At 35.3% G+C, this 18,915-nt stretch overlaps 1 protein-coding gene and 2 pseudogenes across 1 annotated transcript; 2 read left to right on the plus strand and 1 right to left on the minus strand.

The window, feature by feature from the left end:
- The first annotated feature begins 3,351 nt into the window (after nt 1-3,351).
- LOC139816965 (uncharacterized) lies at nt 3,352-5,143 on the plus strand. The gene is made up of 4 exons (XM_071784791.1): nt 3,352-3,558; nt 3,674-3,787; nt 4,024-4,143; nt 5,103-5,143. Exons 1-4 carry the CDS (start codon nt 3,504-3,506, stop codon nt 5,141-5,143), a joined length of 330 nt encoding a protein of 109 aa, XP_071640892.1. The 5' UTR covers nt 3,352-3,503.
- A 297-nt stretch (nt 5,144-5,440) lies between these two features.
- LOC139816892 (putative nuclease HARBI1) lies at nt 5,441-7,361 on the minus strand (annotated as a pseudogene).
- A 379-nt stretch (nt 7,362-7,740) lies between these two features.
- Nucleotides 7,741-8,654, plus strand: LOC139816966 (uncharacterized; annotated as a pseudogene).
- The last annotated feature ends 10,261 nt before the right edge of the window (nt 8,655-18,915 follow it).

Raw genomic sequence — 18,915 nt, forward strand, 5'->3', positions numbered from 1 at the left:
CTGAAAAGTCAAGGTTCTCATTTACTTGCTCTTGCATTGGAGCTTCTTCTCGCTTCTGTGTTGGAGTCGGTTCTCGTGTAGGTACTCTCTCTACTCTCTCTCTCTCCTGTATTGGAGTCGGTTCTCGTGTAGGTACTCTCTCTACTCTCTCTACTCTATCTCTCTCCTCCTCCAACGGTGGAGGACCAAAATCTAAATGATCTTGTTCGTCTCTAGGTGTAGATTCTACAATTGAATCTTGCGAATCAATCAAACATCGTGGAAATCTGTATTTTTATCACATCCTCGAACCATCCTTCTCTATCCCCGTGCATCTCGTATAAGTGATAAAAATTTCTAAAACCAGCCAGTCTTCTAATCTTTCAATCGCGTCTTTGATCTATAAAAAAAGGGAAGAAAATAAATGGCAACTCGAGACTGGCGAATTGCACGGTGCTTGTCAAAATTGAGCGTGATAAGAGAATTCTAGGTCACTGTCGTTTCAACCACCGCTGTTTCAACCACCCGCTCGCTTTTAAAAATTCCAGTGCAAATAAAACAGAGAACGTGTTTCAGAGACGAGGCACGAGTGCCCAAGAGAAAGCCGAACCAATAAATCACGATGCTAGGTCCTCGCACGTACACGAAACAGACTGTAATATTAGACGAACATCTGAAACGAGATAAAAAGTTTCCTACATTCCTCGAAATAATGCAAGTTTGTGACAAAGGTTCTCTTTTACAAGCGGATATCAGACTCGCGAATGTTACACGCGAGAAGGGTCGTATTTAAATTCCTTGATCATTCATGAGCGTTCTATTGTCGGATAGATGTATTCCGAGTCGACGATTCGCGAGAGATGCGATAAATTCTCATGAAGCGCACGTCTCGCCGCCGGCGGAGAATTAAAATTGGCTAAAAACCGAGCGGCGAACGTTTAACTCGCTCGTTAAATACAAGTTAGAAATGAGCGCTAAAAAGTTGCGTAATATGGTCCAATTATTTGGCAGACTCTAAGCAGAGTACTTATGCAGCACAACTAATAAATTTTGCAAAAGTAAATGAGTAGTCCATAGACCTAGGATAATGAATTTAGGCATCTTCCACAGATGTTAATTACTTTGATGCAAAATTCGATTTTTTCAATTATTTTTTATAATTCTGTTATATTCGCTTGTAAGTAGACAGTTTTTTGGATAAAGAAAAATTTGCTCCATTTTCTAAAAAATAAACTAAAACTAAAAAAATAAACTTTGTTTGAAATAATCACGTACTGACAATAAGTTCGTGACCGCTTTTACTCTTAAATATGTATTCGATATAAATAATTTTATTCCATAGTTGTTCTCTTATGCGAACAGTCGTTAGCAAATTGACAATATGCATTAATGTTCGACAGTTGACACATTACTATTTACAGACAGTAACTGTCTTACGTTACCGATCACGAGTCGCAAAACCATACTACCATATACACATCTACGCGGTATAACCGTTATGCGACATAAATAGGCAAGATACGCACGCTTGCGACAAACCGCGATCGCGCATTCCCCGAGTTATTCCTGCGGCGATCAGCTCACTAACAATATACTGCCGTTAATTTGTCACTGCCATTCAGTCGGGTAGATAGCTAGGGCTGATTAGAAAACCTGAACGCAGAGTTGAGAGCACAAGCCCAGAGAATGTATGCGACGTTGACGCAACGTGTAGACGCGTGCCTAAAATTCTTTATGTAACATTCTATGTGACACAGATTCGAGATCACTTTTTTCTCGAAAGCCGATAGACATAAACGTATCGATCACAGATGTCCGAGAATTATCATTCATTTCCCATAACAATCATGCGATTACCGATTACGCAAGACTCTCCTAAAGAATTTCACTTTCATTCGTTTACCAAAATTGTGCTTATTACCTCAGCTTTACTCGCTGCAGTTGCACACGAAACAAATAAATTGCGGATATTCTACTATACGAGTTAGACAAGACTTAAGAAGACAAAATGCACTCTTGTTGATATACGCATTTCTACATTATGGCTTTCGCAAGCTTCACAATATTTGTATTTGTGACTTTATTGTTTTACGCAAGACGTAATCGTGCGGCGAGTTCGATAGCGCTAAGGGGCTTTCTATGGCAGAAAGAAGTGCGACGGTGCGCGCGGTGTCTTATTCCGATTCGACAAATTCTCTCGTACGATTTCCAATCCGATAGAATACGACGGAAAGACATCCGGCAAAAAATAAGGGCCGTATTCATAGTCGAACCTCAAGTCGACACTTAAGACAGTCTTGACCAAGTCAATTTTATTCAATCAAGACCGTCTTAATATTGGTAGATTTCATAGTCGTGAAACAAGATGATCTTCACGAAGAAGATTTTGCTAAAGTAAGTCTTATTTGATTTGAGCTTGACTTAGCGGAGACTGTATTTAAGGCAAGCTTATTCTCAAATCGGCTGTTTCCGTACCCTTTCCGTTAGTTCCTCCAATAAGAACATTGCATTCAAGATATAAATATGTTACGTTGCGTACTATTTTGTATACAAATGTTATCGAAGAATTTGAGGTTAGTGTTTCGAGAATAATTGCTGGCTGTGCGGTTAAAACGATTTTTCTTTTCTGTAACGAAAATTGTTGGCTTACCGGGTAATCGATTTTCATACATTGTAATCGATTTTCATACATTTTTTATTTTATCTATGTTCAGTTTATTACACGTTTATACACGTCAACAAAAGATTATTAGTGGCCAAATAGTTTCTGTGTACAGAAGTGTCAATAATCAAAAGATTTCGTCGGAAATTTCGGGAAATGAACAGGTTTGTAATATTTATTATTCAATCGTAAATAAAAGATATATACAGTACATGACATAAATACATAAATTATTTAATACGTAAATAATACTTTATATTATAAATTGATATTATCTTCATTATTAATTTAAAAAATTATTATAGCAATACACATTCTGTTTCCTTTATTTTAGGGATAACAAAAGATCTTTGAATCTTATATAATAATTTTTATTATAAAATATTGTATTTACAGAATGTCGTGCAAAGAAAAGCCTACAAGACAACCGTCCAGTAAAAATAAACATTACACGTTAATGGAGAAAAAAATGTTTTTACAAATACTGGAAAAATATAAACATATAATAGAAACAAAAAAAAGTGATGCTACTACATTAAAAGACAAAGATATCGCGTGGAACGAAATATGTGAGGAATATAATCAATCAGCCTTGATCTCTCAAGAAGTAAGGCATAATTTAGATATAATTAGAAGTTTTATAATTTCTCTCTGAATATAATACATGCTTCAGTTCAAACATTATATACAATTTTATTTATAGAGAAGCATACAACAGTTAAAAAAATTATGGGCCAATTTAAAACAGTCTCAAAGAGATACCTTAACTAAAGAGAGACAATCATATCTAGCAACTGGTGGAGGACCACCAACAGAAGAAGCAACTGTTGATCCTGATATTCTGAATATAGCGCCGAATCTTATGGAAAATGCACCAGTGCTATTCTCTTCAAACATGACTGAAAAAGAGATCAAAGGTATGTCTACAATTAGTTATATTATCTGAATTTCTAGCACTATAAATATATGGAATCTTTTTAAATATCGGTATGTTTTTTTCGTATTTTCTTATCTTCTATCTATAAATTTCAGATAAGCGTGAACTTGCATTTAATATAATATCTACTGATGAAAATGTACATGTACTACATAACATAAGTAAAGACGATTTCAGTGATGAGAACAATATAAGGATTAATTTGCAAGGTATAAGTTATATATTTGAATGCTAATATATATTAATATTCTTTTGAAAAATAGAAATATATAAAAATATATAATAACAAATATAATAACTTTTTATATAATATAAAATATAAGTTTATCATTTTTAAAATTAACTACATTATCTTTGAGCTTTTTGTAATACAAGATTATTACATGTTTTTATATCAACGTGTTTTATTTTTATTTTATAATATATGACTATTAATGGATTTCAGATGAAGATGAGTTTTCATTTAAAACAATATCTGGTAATACAAATGAAGATAAATTAGATAATGCAAACAAAGAACATGTTGTAAATGATGAGAAAGACATAAAAATTATTGATTCTCAAGGTATATATGAAATAAATAAATTATATAATCAAATTTTATTATTATAATATATAATATTAATATTTTTCTATGACACGTATAAAATATAACAGCAAAACTATCTCATTTGTTTTACAGATATATTTATTTCAAAAAAATATAATAAGCGATCAATAACTTCTGATACTATAGACATAAAAAAAGAGGAAATATTTAAGAAAAAGAAGAAAAACACGCAGCAAGAATTATTTAATTCTGAAGAAAACTTACGAATGCAACGTGTAAATCAAATAATAGATCAAGAGCAACGATTAGCAGTTGTTAAAATTAAACATGAGGAAGATATGGCTAAAATAAAAGAAAACCATTTAAAACGGTTGAACAAAATGGAAATAAAACATAAAAATGAAATAAATAATCTTGAAATAGAAATTAATAAAACTAAACTAAAGATTTTAGAAAATCAGTATTCAAACAAGGAAAATATTAATTTACGATTTTAAGGCATCATTATATTACTCTTTTAGTTACGTATGTGAGATTTATTTTTTGTTTTGTATGTGATATTTGCTTTACTTTTCAAATGTGATTATTTTTAAACGAAAAAAAGATACAGTTTAAGCAAAGAAAAGACTGGTACGTTTATAGCATTAACTTACAATAAATCATAATTACTTTCTTTTATATGGTATATATATATATATATATATATATATATATATATATGTTAGAAAACAAAGGATATTTAAGTTCTGTTCGTGCAATTTTTTATTTTCTTATAAAAAAGTATATAGTTTATAATAAATTATAAATAAACTATGTTTTGTATAATATATTTTGTGTTCAAAAAAAAGAATTCTTTTATATGTAACGTTTCAACAAAATAAAAAAAATTAATATATCTTTATTTTCACATAATATTTCTAAATTATCTTAAGCCTAAATACACCTTACATCTAAATAGACATTATCTATATCAGTGTTAGAGTTTCTGATCATTATTCCACCTTCTCTGATATAAACGTGTTTTATCTCATTTTAATTATTTTTATGTGAATTTGTAATAAACATTAGTTTGTATTTTTAATATAACGTCTGTTAATGGAATTGCAATATATGGCAGTATAAATACTGTTTTGTAAATGATGAGAACGACATAGAAATTGCTAATTCACAAGAAATTAACAAAATTAACTTAAAATTAGTATAAGAAATATTTCCAATGTAAGAATTATTTAAAAAATAATGAAATGCACTATTATATACGAAAACACATTATAAATAAAAATAATTATTTTCAAATTAGTCCTTAGTCAGCCTATCTAAAAAGTCGTTCAATTAGAGCATTTCGCATTACAAATCCATCTCCAGGTTGCCAATGAGGTTGAGGTACAAGAACTTCATCGTTTATATTTTCTTCTTCTTCTTCTTCTTCTTCTAATTTATCATTCAAAATTAACGATAAATTGTGTAGAACAGCACATGCTACTACAATTGTCGTGGAAGTTAATAATTTTGTAGTGAGTCCTTTAGACAAACACGGAAATCTGCGCTTCCAAATACCAAAAGTCCTCTCAACAATTCGTCTAGTCCTCCCATGGATAATGTTATAACTGCAAAAAAAGTGCAAGTATGTATATATGTGTGTATATAAAATTTAAAAATTATTTTAGTACTTTTTTGTTATTTTTGCTATAATATATGTGTATATGTGTGTAATTCTTTGCATGTGTGTGTGTGTGTGTATGACATTAATAAATTATATTTTATTATTATCTTAATTTTCTTAATGTCATATAGTGAATAAGAATAAAAAAAGAACAAGAATAATGTTATACTTATGTAGAAAAAGAAAAAATACAAAGTTATAAGTTTTTTCATATATTTTTATTTATGTATATGTATTATGCATATTATATATATTTACATATTATATTTATTTGTTATATATATTTTTATTTATGTATATGTGTGTCTATGCTTTTCTTCTATTTTTTCGCATTCTTATTTTTCTTTATCATTCTATATTCTTTGTAATGCTTGATTATTATGTAAACTGTTTAGTATAATATTATTATTTTAATAATATATATATATAGAATTATACAAACTTTATTTCTTCGTCGGTAACGGGATTATTAATTGGTGTGAGCAAAAATGGTAATGAGGGGTATCCACCATCACCGACGAGTATTCCATCTAATTGGCGTTGTCTGTACTGTATATAAATTCATGAGTTTTGGAATATGCGACTGTCGTGCTCACTTCCTGGCCATTCCGGCATAATGTTTAATATTTCGGTACGCGGTCCAACAATAACCTGTAAAATAAAAAAACAATTACGGAAAGAAACAAATAATATGTTTATGTCTAAAACATAACTGATATTTATTTAAAATTTTCCATATTTTTGTTCTTGCATACATGCAGTAATGTAACTCAAAATTATTAAATGTTAATTTTTAATGCAAATGCATATTAATTTATATTGTTTAATTTATAATGCATACTTGTACATTTAAAGAAAAATATCCTTTCCTATTACGATATATCTCATTAATATTTTGAAAATTTGTATGCGTTAAGCGAATATGAGTACAGTCTATTGCTCCATCGATCGATGGAAGACCGATACCACCAGGACCACGTCCAAGCTCTTTGAATAACCGTTTATTTTCAGAGCGTGCTTCATCAGACGTAGGCATTTTTATATATCTGTTTATGTTACTTGCTAGTAAACAAGAAACTCGAAAAATAATTCTTGATATCGAGGACTGTGAAATTTGTATCACATCACCCATCACAAGCTGTAAAATTAAAATAAATAAATTAATTGTAATTTATGCTAGATTCTTATATACCTTATATTATGTATCTTATATTATATTGAGAAAATAAAGAAATTGAAAAAATACTTATCGAAAAAGTGTGTAAAACTAACCTGAAAACTTGCTGTTGCATAAAATCTTAAGCAGATTAATAATTGTAAAATAGGAGGGATTGGCAAACCACGGTTATTGATTTTTGCCAATCTCTCTTCTACTAGTGGCAAAATACCAAAAATTACAGAGTCCTTTGAAAAGCGAAATCTTTTTTTAAATTCTTGTTCATTAAAGAACTCAAATGGATTTTGGTTATCACGAATATATCGTTTCGGCGCACGTAGTATTTCTTCATCATCATTTTCTTCTTCATTAAATAAATTTATTTCACAAATAACAAAGATTTTCCAAATCCATTATTCACTTTTATCACACTTTTCACTTACTTCACTTTGCTTAAGTCCTCTGTGATGATGACTTGACGAAGATAGTCTTATTTAACAACATATGTATCAAATAAGACAATCTTAAATGACTATGAATTCACAATAAATAAGGTAGCCTTAAGCTCATGCTTAGATGTGTTTATGAATCACATGAAGACATTCCCAAATAAGATCATCTTGAATAAGGTACGCCTTGAGAGTTTGCTTAAATCCCGCCTTCTTTTTGGACTATGAATCTAGAGGGCATCTTAAGACGGTACTTAAGGGGGCATATACCTTTCTCGGCTTCAAAAAATCGATTTTTTTTTTATTGCATATTTCGAAAGAACAACATTTCAGGAATGTAAATCCAAAGCCATTTAAAGAAATTCGAAAAATTGAAGAAGTTACAGCACTTTGTACTGAGCGCCGTCCGAGCGCTAGCAAAAGCGAACGGATCTTTGGACAAGTACGAGCAAAGCTACGATACCTTATCTGACGACGTTTTGAATGCAATTCGCCCTATATACGAAGATCTTTCAAATGAGTCGTTATTGAAATGTTGCCTTGGCGGATATACTCAAAACACGAACGAAAGTTATAATAACTTGATCTGGAGGATGCTCCAAAAAATACAAACAGTAGCGCTCGAGTCGTCGAAATTGCGACTTTTCTCGCTGTTTGTTTATTTAACGAAGGAACCTTAGCTCTTTTGAAAGTAATGAGTACAATGGGAATAGCAGTTGGACAAAACGCAGTACAATTTGCTGCGTTGAGTGACACTCGCCGCTGCGATCAAGCAGACGTCCGAGAGCAGCATGCAACACGGGAGGCCCGACTACAGCACCGCCTTGAAAAAAACCATCAAAATGATGAGCACCTTGCCCTGGAGGATTCCCTGTATGGCCCCGGAATAGATGATTACATGTAAGTCGTGAGAAAACAGTTATCATAGTGTAAACTTGTTCTGAAACTATAAACGCGTTTTTCTCGAAACCATGTTTTTCAAGTCGGTACCATAAATATCTCGGTAATGGATCAACCGATCTATTTAATTTTTTTTTTAAATAAAAGTTTATAAAATTTACCAGTCCTTGACCCATGCTTTTTGAAAAATTTTGATTTTATATATTTTTTTTTAAACAAAAAAGATTGAAATTTTTGTTGAAAATTGATACCTAAATTTTGACAATCTGCTATTTTATTGAAAATTTGAATTTTCAAAAAAGGATGGGTCAAGGACTAGAAAAATTATTAAACTTTAAGACCTTTTTTTATTTTTTGTCTTCAGATGAACTAGCTCGGAGATTCCGCCGGTAAATCGCAAAATCCTACATGACAAGCAGGGCCTAGGGCAAGGGGCTGTAAGGGAAGGGGTTTTCATCACTAATAAAAAACAAAAATCAGGAAATGCACTTTAAAATATGTACTTTCATTTGCAAAAAACCCGATCCTCGTATTTTTTATATTTTCGCCGGAAAAAAATCGTGAAATATGCTGTTTTTTTGGTCCGAGTAAGGTATATGCCCCCTTAAGGCGATCTTAAATATAAGAACGGACTATGAATACGGCCCTAAGATCAGTCTTAGTAGTGATGTAATTCCATCTCTTTTCAATCGCTTTCAAAACTTTCTTTAGGTACGTTAGTAAAAAGAGAGGTAACATCTAACAAAATTAAAACGTCACCGACTCCCACTCTTACTCCTCTCAGTTCCACAGTTCCACAATCAGTTCCACAAAGGACCAACTATCCTTAATATATGATTCGGGTTTAGGAACAGATTTTTCTAAAATTTTATGCAAAAAATTGGCGATATTATAAAGCGGACTGCCTAAAGTGGAAACAATTATACGTAATGGTGAGCCAACTTTATGAATCTTCAGGATACCGTAACTACACATTAGTGCAATACAATTGTTTATAAACTTGTTCGTTGATGATGCCCATGCTAAACCAAGACTTTGCCATTTCGTTGATTTTAGATGTTATTTTTCTTATAGGATTACTTTTCATATTGTTAAATGTATAAATTCTTTCTCTTGTGTTTAGCTTTGCGTTTATCTTGATGTAGTCAGGACACCACATCAACGATGCAATTAATTTTGTTATGCGGATCGGTGTAACTCGAACAAAGGCACTCGATAAGGACCGGAATTCGGTCAAAACGTCGTGCAATTCCTGTATTAATTGGCCAGTTGTCGAACAAATCAAACAAAGATTTGAATACTGATGAATCACATTTGTCGTTTGATGAGCGCATAAAATCTTTAGATATTAGATTTGCTGCTTTTATTGCAGAAAAAAATATCCCTCATCAAACTGTAACAGAGATTCTCAGTTTTTTTCAACAGGTAGACGATCCGAATCTATTGAAAAGCATGATTAAGGGTCGAACGAAATGTAAAAATATTATATCAAATGTTTTATGCCCGGTAGAGACAGATCATGTCGTTAAGAACATTCAGCATACGAAATTTTCTATTTTTATAGATAAAACATCAGATATAACTAACAACAAATGGATGACGTTTTTTGTACGATACGTTGAGACTTTAGACACTCGGTCGCAATTAGAAAAATTAATTTATATTGATGCAAGAGATTCTAGTGCAGAAAAATTATTTAATGCATTTAAATGCGAAATGTATAAACTGCAGATTCCGTTTTAAAATATTCTTGCCCTGTCATGCGATAATACGTCTGTGATGACAGGAAAACATTTATCTTTCAAAATGAAACTGCAAAAAAAGTGCAAAAATTTATTAACATTTTCATGTCCATGCCATTATATGTAGAGAGAGACTGCGGATATAATAAAATTATTTATTACTCTACGATTATTAGTTTCGAAGATATAAACGTTCAAAATGTGACATGTTTTCGTTGCCTAACAAAAATTAGAGCAATTATGGAGATTTGTTAAGATAGAAATCGGTAACCCCTTTTGGAGACTTTATAGACTTTAGAGAAAAAATGGGACTATATAAGCTATCGAATGACACCTTATTTATTACTCTACAATTATTAGTTTTGAAGATATAAACGTTCAAAGTGTGACATGTTTTCGTTGCATAACAAAAATTAGAGCAATCATGGAGATTTGTTAAGATAGAAATCGGTAACTCTTTTTGGAGAATTTATAGACTTTAGATAGAAAATGGGACTATATAAGCTATCGAATGACACCTTATTTATTACTCTATAATTATTAGTTTCGAAGATGGAGTTCTTCAGCCATGCGTTTGAATGGCTTCCTTGGTCATATTGGCGATATGAGGGCGGGCGTTGTCGTGCAGCAAAAGAACTCCATGCTGTGTTGAGTCGTTCCATTTGTTGAACATAGAGTTCCGCGTTGACCGTTTGGTTCTGTTCAAGCAATTCGTAATGGATAATCCCTTCCCAGTCCTACCATACGCACAACATTGTTTTACGCGGATGAAGATCTTGTTTCACGCGCGCGGTGTCGCTTGTTTACCGGGGCTAAGCCATTACTTGCGCTGCTTCATATTAATGTACAGGCACCATTTTTCGTCGCCAGTAACGATTCGGTAAAGAAATCGTTGCTTGTGTCCATGAGTTGAGCGGTGACGAGCAAGCAAACCAGCGGAGATTGTGGCTCGTTGATTTTTGTTGTTGTCACTTAAAGCATGCGGAACCCATGCTCCACGGGACGACAATCCTGAAGAAGGGGAGCAGTGTTGGGCGAGTGCCGGTTGCGCGAGTGAGGGAGAGTGCGAGCGGCGAGACGCGAACGCGGACTCGGCGAGCGCAACAGTATCTATAATACACACGTAGAAAAGGACGAAGAAATTGACTAGTTAAGAAAAAAATATAATCATCGAATATTTATATTTGAACTTTTAGTAATTAAATTTGAAAAACAGCTTAAACTTTAATTTGGTATAACATAAATATTTAAATTTTAATAAATAATAAATTTAACAAAAAATAATACTTATTTATCATTCAAATAGAAAACAAATTTTAACTGTTGCTCTTAATGGTAGGCCGGGCCTACCCCCCTTTCCCCTATCAAATCACAACTACATTTACATTGAGATCAGCGTGATTTTATCTAGTTTCTAGTTTGACCTAGTCTCATAGAGACTCGCAGTTTTGACGTAAAATACGTCTTTGTCATCAGTAAAGGGAGGGTAAATCCAGGCACAGCCTGCAACGAAAACATATCACACTTTGAATGTTTATATTAGGTTGGCAACTAAGTTCCCGCCGTTTTTTTAAATGTTACTAAACACTACAGACGCGCGCTTCGCACGCGCTATTTAGCTTTAACATTACACACATATACAATGACAGCTGCTCATGAAGTAAGCACAGCGAGAGGACCAATCGGCATCGCGGAAAAGAGAGAACAATAAACGCGATATATTCGAGTACCGACTTTGCACGCCTTTTTTTAGAGAGGAACATTCCGCATGTCATTAAATGTTTTTGACATAATGTTTTAAATCATTCGAGGTTCAGAAGTGTGGAGCATAGGTTCCGCATGCTTTAAGTGACAACAACAAAAATCAACGAGCCACAATCCTGGAGAGCAACATCCCAGCGGCTCTTCCTGCTGCGGACTCCAGGGCACGTGGACAGACCTCGCCCTACCTCGAGCTGCAGCAACGGGTTACCGGGCTCCATCCTTTCCTGTTTCAATCCGCTTTTTCGGGCTAGTCCCCTTTCAGCTTCTTTTTTGGAGGGAGCTGGCCAGCCTCCCTTCAACTAGTCTACTCTCGGGCGACTCCTAATTCTCTTCGCAGGAGAAACCGTACTTTTCCTTCGCGCCACTCCTCTTCCGTTTTCATAGTCGCCCTTTCATGACGCAGCTCCCGAGTTCTTCGGACAAGGGGGGGGGGGGGAACTTCCCATGGACCCGGCGCCCCGCAGGGCTCCCCTAGTCCCCGCCCGGCATTCGCCCTATGGCCCACGGGAAAACCATGGGTCAAAAACCGTGGGCAGGCGGCTTTTTCTTAGGAGAAAGTCTCGGTTGGATAACGAACCGCTTCAGATCTCTTTGGAAACTTTCCTTATTTCCCAGGAACGAAGACTCTCCTTTAACAAAACAGTAACATAACACGCAGCAACATTGATAAAACGTAAACTTTTTTAAAAGAAAACTCCCAAACAGCCTTCCGGGTTCCGATTATCTAAGAATTCCCTACTGTTTTTTCCGAGAAAAGAGCTAACCTATCCGCATGTACTATTTTCTTTTTGTGTCTAGGCGTCCTTTGTATACAAAATACCACATCACTTAACCTTTTCACAATTAGGAAAGAACCCTCTCAGCTACTCTGCAATTTCGGGGCTTTTCCCTTTTTCCTTCGAGGATTAAAGAACCATACTCTCTGTCCTTCGCGAAGAAGATTCTTCCTAATACCTCGGTCGTACCAGGTTTTCACTTTAGAAGACTTAACTTTCATCCTCATGGGCCACCAAGTTCCGGGGGAAGTATGGTTGCAAAGCTGAAACTTAAAGGAATTGACGGAAGGGCACCACCAGGAGTGGAGCCTGCGGCTTAATTTGACTCAACACGGGAAACCTCACCAGGCCCAGACACCGGAAGGATTGACAGATTGATAGCTCTTTCTTGATTCGGTGGGTGGTGGTGCATGGCCGTTCTTAGTTGGTGGAGCGATTTGTCTGGTTAATTCCGATAACGAACGAGACTCTAGCCTGCTAAATAGGCGCAACAATACATACACATATGTGTATATACGAACATACATACACTGAGATAAAAAATTGTTCGGCTTGGATGCAGACGCATGGGAATGGATATGCAACAAGTCAAAAGTCCCTCCCTCTCCCTTTTTCCCTCCCTTTCTCCTTCCCTCCCTCTCTTCCTTTCTCTCTTTCTCCCTACCTCCCTCCCTCCCTTCCTACTGCGAGCTCAGTCACCGCAGATACGCGCTTCGTAAGGTGTAACACCTAGAGTCTAGAGGAAGGAAGAGAGGGAGGGAAGAAAGTGGTAGGAGGGAGAGAGAGAAGAAGAGAGAGGAAAGGAGAGAGGGAGAGAGAGGGACTTTTGACTTGTTGCATATCCATTCCCATGCGTCTGCATCGAAGCCGTAGGCGAAACCCCTTTGCTATTGGGGTTGCACTCTTAATATATAAAATAATACTTTTATTTCAATTATTTAATATGTATAATAATTTAAATTTATAAACACAACACCCTATATGTATATTAATAGAAAATTAACATTTCTAGAATGTAAAAATAACATTTTTTAAAATTTTGTTTTGCAATTATTATATAAATTGTTACATTTTTTTAAATATATAAATATAAACTGTTTAAAGAGTTACAAAAAGTGGTCAGTTATAATGACTAAATCTTTTTCTAAGAATTCGTAGATCTCCCAACTTTTAGTATACGGCAAATCAATTTATTTTACTATAAATAAAATAAACGTACTTTTTACAATATATCCTAAATACGAGGATGATATTTGTAAAGTGTTCCAGCGTTCACATACAACATATACTTCGGAAAAAACGAAATAAACAAAATTTTACTAAAAGTAGGCAAATCCTCAGATAAAGTAAACATATAAGATACGTCGTAACGGAGGAGACACTCGACGGCGGATCTTGTAATTCTTCTGAGTTCCTATGTCAAGTTTTTGTGCAAATTGTTCTTGGCAGCCAAGTGAACAGAACAAGAATACGAAGGCCCACTGTTGATTTTGACCCTTGGAAGAATTTTGTCACGTAATCGGTACCGATAGGACTTCGTGCCGATGCCGTGCGTTAGCGTTACCACAGTCCACATACAACTTCCCGATTTTCCTTTACTCGCACTCGGCACTTTTCGAGCCAACGATAACTCAACCCATAGCTACCCAGAATAGATAGTCAATCATAATAATTAATCAAGGCGCGGACGCCATCACGATTAGCGACGCCTCTTGTCCATTGGCACCTGCACATACATTTCCTGGGACGCGGAAACGCTTGCCGCGCGGCAATGAGCGACGTCGAGACGCGTCGAGACTACGTCGAAATCATATGCGCAGTCATCCCCACTTCTGTTATAGAGTAAAATCAACACTCTTTTTCTGTAAATTTTAACACATTTAATAAATACGTTTAAATTGTGTTACTTTAACATATTTTTTTAATTATTTTAATAATTTTACATTTTATATTTGTTAAGTTCATTTAACATAGGAGACATATGTTAAATCTACACATGTATGTGTTGATTATTTTTTCACAAAAGTACATAATTTTTTCAATAGTTTGTAACAGCCACTTAATATTAAACAGGAAATTCCTATTATTCCTATTAACAATATAACTGTTAGCAGGGCTTTCCTGGGGCTTTCCAGAGCTACTTCTGGGGCTACAAATCTGAAAGAAATTTTCAAATTTAATTTTAAAGAGCATGGTGCTCCGAGTGCACTTAATATGAAGTTAGAAAACGGTGCAACGTACCTCCTTATATTTTCTGGGTTCCTATTTTTTTTCCGACTGCTGTCAAGTATGCGCCCTGGGACTGAACCTGCGTCATTTAACGCCCCAGGAACCGGATGCTGGATTCTTTTGGAGAGTTGTCGTTTCTCGCTCTTGCCGCCGGTCTTTGCGCCAACGATCGTTATGTCGTTTTCCGATTTGCTGCGCAAATTAGGATCTTTGTCGACCTTATCCAATCCACCTTGCTCGACGGTGCCTTGCGTCACGCACAGGAGTATCATCAACACTGATGACGGTTTCATTTTATCTACACAGAAAAAAAATTTACTTGTAACAAATAAATCCTGCTAAGGACTATTGAAGAATCTAAGAAAAAGACTTTATTTAAACCTTACTCTATCGCTGCATACAGCTAAAATTTCTTAATTTAAGTAAAAATATCTAATTCTAAATAAATATGTGATTATAATTAAGTAAATAAGGCCATTGGTACTATGTGAAAAAATATTTTCTTGGATTTAACTATTTTTTTCCAGTGCAGAGATGAGTGTAACACATTATTTTTAACGCCAAATTTATATAAAAATTCTGAAAAATTATATGAAAAGTTCTGGTGAAAATTTTTCTCAGAATTTTTTATATAATTTTTCAGAATATATAATATATTTATATTTTTAGAACTTCTGTATAATTTTATATTTTTTTCAGATTTTTTAATATGAATCTTAGATTATAAATCAGAAGTCAAATATTTCATGCGATCAGAATTTATTGGAAAGAATATACAATCAGGGGCTCGTTATGTAATGATTTACAATTTAATAATAATAGTAAAAGAACTTGTAACTACTTTTGCAATTGCGTTGTATAATATCTAGTAACTTACAAATTAATAGCACAAAAAGAAATGACGAAAACACAAAAATATGTAACACAGAACAAAACACAAGAATGTTATAAATTAGAATTATTCAGAATATTATAAATTAGTCAAAGAATAGGGTAGACCGGGGCACGTTGTCACACATTTTTTTCAATATTTTTTGTATTTTTTACATTCAATATTTAAGAGTACTTTGATATGCCAAAATTTCGAGTGAACCCTCAGCTTCAATTGGACAGTATCGAATTTTGTGTGATTGTTACTTTACAGTTGTTACATAACAATAAATAACGACAGGTCGCTTGTGACAACATGCCCCGTGCCCGTTGTCACATCAAATGTAATTGCATGCAAAATGTAATCCAAACTGTATACAACGTAAATATCAATATATTATAGTGCGCTGCAATGTAAAAAATTAAAATCCTTCACAGAAACATTTATTTTATTTCAAAAAAGTACAAAAAGCACGAAGTTTTCGTCTTAATCTAAATAGGCAAGAATTCCACTCGAATGTGCAACTTATTGATAAACATTTTTTCTTTTATAATCATGTCGGTGATTAAACATAAAATATTTTTATTCGTTATCGTCATCCGAAGATTCGGAATAGATTCCCATCAAATTTGTGACAACGTGCCCCGAGGGCATTTTTTTACTTCAAACAGCCTCATGTCCGACACGTTTGAGATATTCGTAAGGTTAGGTACTGCACGCGGTAGGTAAAAGTACATACTTTGAGATAATATAAAGGTCTATTCTGAAAAAACATAATCGTCATGTCCAGTACGTTGAATATTAGACAATAAAATTTTAATTACGGTCGCAAAAAACTTTCAAGTTAATTTTACGTCAACACGGCTGGCGCAATCTCAAGACTGTAAACACACCAAAGATGGGCATACACTAACACGTTTTGGGAATGACGGGTGCTGCCCTCCGGTTATTAGTTTTTTAAATAAAGCCAAAGTGACAACGTGCCCCGGTCTACCCTACTGATGACACGAATCTAAAAAATAAAAATATTTTAGTTATATATTTTTTTCTTATATTTATTGACGTTTTTAATTTATTTTTGTTCATGAAATTGTTTTTTTACCGTTTGTAGAGAGAATTGTCTCATTATTAAGTTGTATTATCGCGTTATTATTTTCTATAGGTTCATGAATATTATTGTTATTTAATGATGGTACATCTTGCTTAGCTTTTTTTAACTTTTTAATTTTTTTTTTTGATTGATTTCTGATTTGTCTTTTGATATTTTCTTTTATTCGACGCCATTTTATTAATGAAATCAATTAATTCCTTTTTCGTAATAACAAATTGTACGTTTATCCATTCTACAAAACATATTTATTAAAATATTTATTTTTTACTTTTTTTATTTATTATTTTTTAATATATTAATTTTATTTAAAATATTTTTATTATATATTTATGTTTCCCTTATATATTACAATTTGTATTTATCCCTTCCGAACCCTTAACGAAGGGTTAATTAAATGTATACCTAAATATTTACCATTTAATCACGGCACACAGCGAATACGCTAACACAAATTACAACTCAATAGCGGCGTACTGAATTTCGAGCGGTTTAAGCGATTGTGAGCTTGGATGCGAGCGAGCCGACGACTCGATAGATTCTACCCGCTCCGCATTCGATTCGGCATTCGCGTCAGGCGAAAACGGGGAGAGGAATTCCGCCCCTTGCGGGGAAAGTGACTTTATTTGTCCTTATATCTATCGTAAGCTCGTGGAGCACGCGTTCCGGTTGCTAGGCTCGGTGCCTCGACGAATAAGCGTGCGAGACGCTTTTCGAAACACGTGATCGCGGATACCAGATATTCCTCGCTGGGCTGCGCGTTTCGAGCGCTGAATAATGTTTTCGGTTTGACTTTCCAACATACCGCCCGCCTCGAAATGGCAGTTTCGAAATAAAGAAATATACAAGAAAGGGAAAGGCGCGTTACAATGTCGGGAGATTCCGCCCGCCGTGACGGAATCTCTTAGACCTTAGGTTTAAGTACAATTATACAGGAAATGAGGAGGCGCGTCACAATTTTGTGAGATCCGCCCGCCATGACGGAATCTCCGAGATCTTAATCTAACTACAACTTATCGCTACATTGCCCGCTTGATTGCTCGTCGCCTGACTTCGGATGGGTAGAAGGCACAATTTTACGAGTGGCCGCGTATATTGGGAGGCGGCAGTCTTAATCGTGACGACTCGAACGAAACCGTCTGAACCGGCGTGACATTGTGTCACTCGACCGAGCTCCCATTTGCAAGGAGGTAGCGCGGCATTTCGTAAAAGGACCAATTGTCCGAAGCTAATCTGCGGTTTCTCTTTTCGCCACTTCGTCCGCGTTTGTAACGTGTTCAGGTAATCGTTCTGCCACATTTTCCAAAACCGTTCCGTAATTCGTCTAACGAGTTGCCATCGCGATAAGCGATTCTCATTTAGATGGAGAATAGATGGCTCGGGATTTACAGTGAGCGCGGAGCCGATCAAGAAGTGGCCGGGAGTGAGACACTCGTAATCGTCGAGCGTATCTGAAAGGGCGGCGATCGGACGTGAATTTAGGCAGGCCTCGATGCGGCATAGCAAAGTTGAGAATTCTTCGTACGTGAGCATATGGCTCCCGACAACGCGGCGTAAATGGGCTTTGACGCTCTTTACGCCCGCTTCCCATAGCCCGCCGAAGTGTGGGGCCGACGGGGGGATGAAGTTCCAAGTTATGTTATCGGACGCGGTTGTATTCAAAAAGGTCGGATCTCGCATGGCCGTTCTGTACGCTTTGGTCAATTCTCGATCGGCTCCGACGAAATTTGTCCCGTTATCTGAATAAATCGATTGTGGCAGACCGCGACGCGCGCAAAATCGCGAAAAGGCATTTAAAAAGGCCGGCGTAGTGTAATCGACAACTAATTCTAAATGTATCGCTCGAGTTGTCAGGCAGACGAAGAGCGCGATGTAAGCTTTTCGCGCGGTAATGCCTCGGCCAGCGGAGGCGCGGATCTGTACGGGTCCGGCGTAATCGAGCCCGCAGTGAGCGAAGCTGCGAGCGGCTGATACTCGGGATTCGGGAAGATCTCCCATAAGTTGAGTGGGAATTGCAGCGCGCTCGCGAATGCACACGACACAGTTGTGAATCACAGATTTGACTAGGTTGCGCGCGCGAAGTATCCAGAAATCCCGCCGTATGACGTTTAGCGTGAGCTGGGTTCCGG

This window comes from Temnothorax longispinosus, chromosome 7, assembly GCF_030848805.1.
Source record: "Temnothorax longispinosus isolate EJ_2023e chromosome 7, Tlon_JGU_v1, whole genome shotgun sequence".
In the NCBI taxonomy this organism is placed as follows: Eukaryota; Metazoa; Arthropoda; class Insecta; order Hymenoptera; family Formicidae; genus Temnothorax; species Temnothorax longispinosus.

Bases quoted from the DNA above. Each gene is read 5' to 3' on its own strand.
- LOC139816965 (XM_071784791.1), top strand. From the start codon at position 3,504: ATGGAAAATGCACCAGTGCTATTCTCTTCAAACATGACTGAAAAAGAG. The intron at 3,788-4,023 runs GTATAAGTTATA...AATGGATTTCAG, and splicing joins TATAAGGATTAATTTGCAAG to ATGAAGATGAGTTTTCATTT. The intron at 4,144-5,102 runs GTATATATGAAA...TATCTATATCAG, and splicing joins AAAAATTATTGATTCTCAAG to TGTTAGAGTTTCTGATCATT.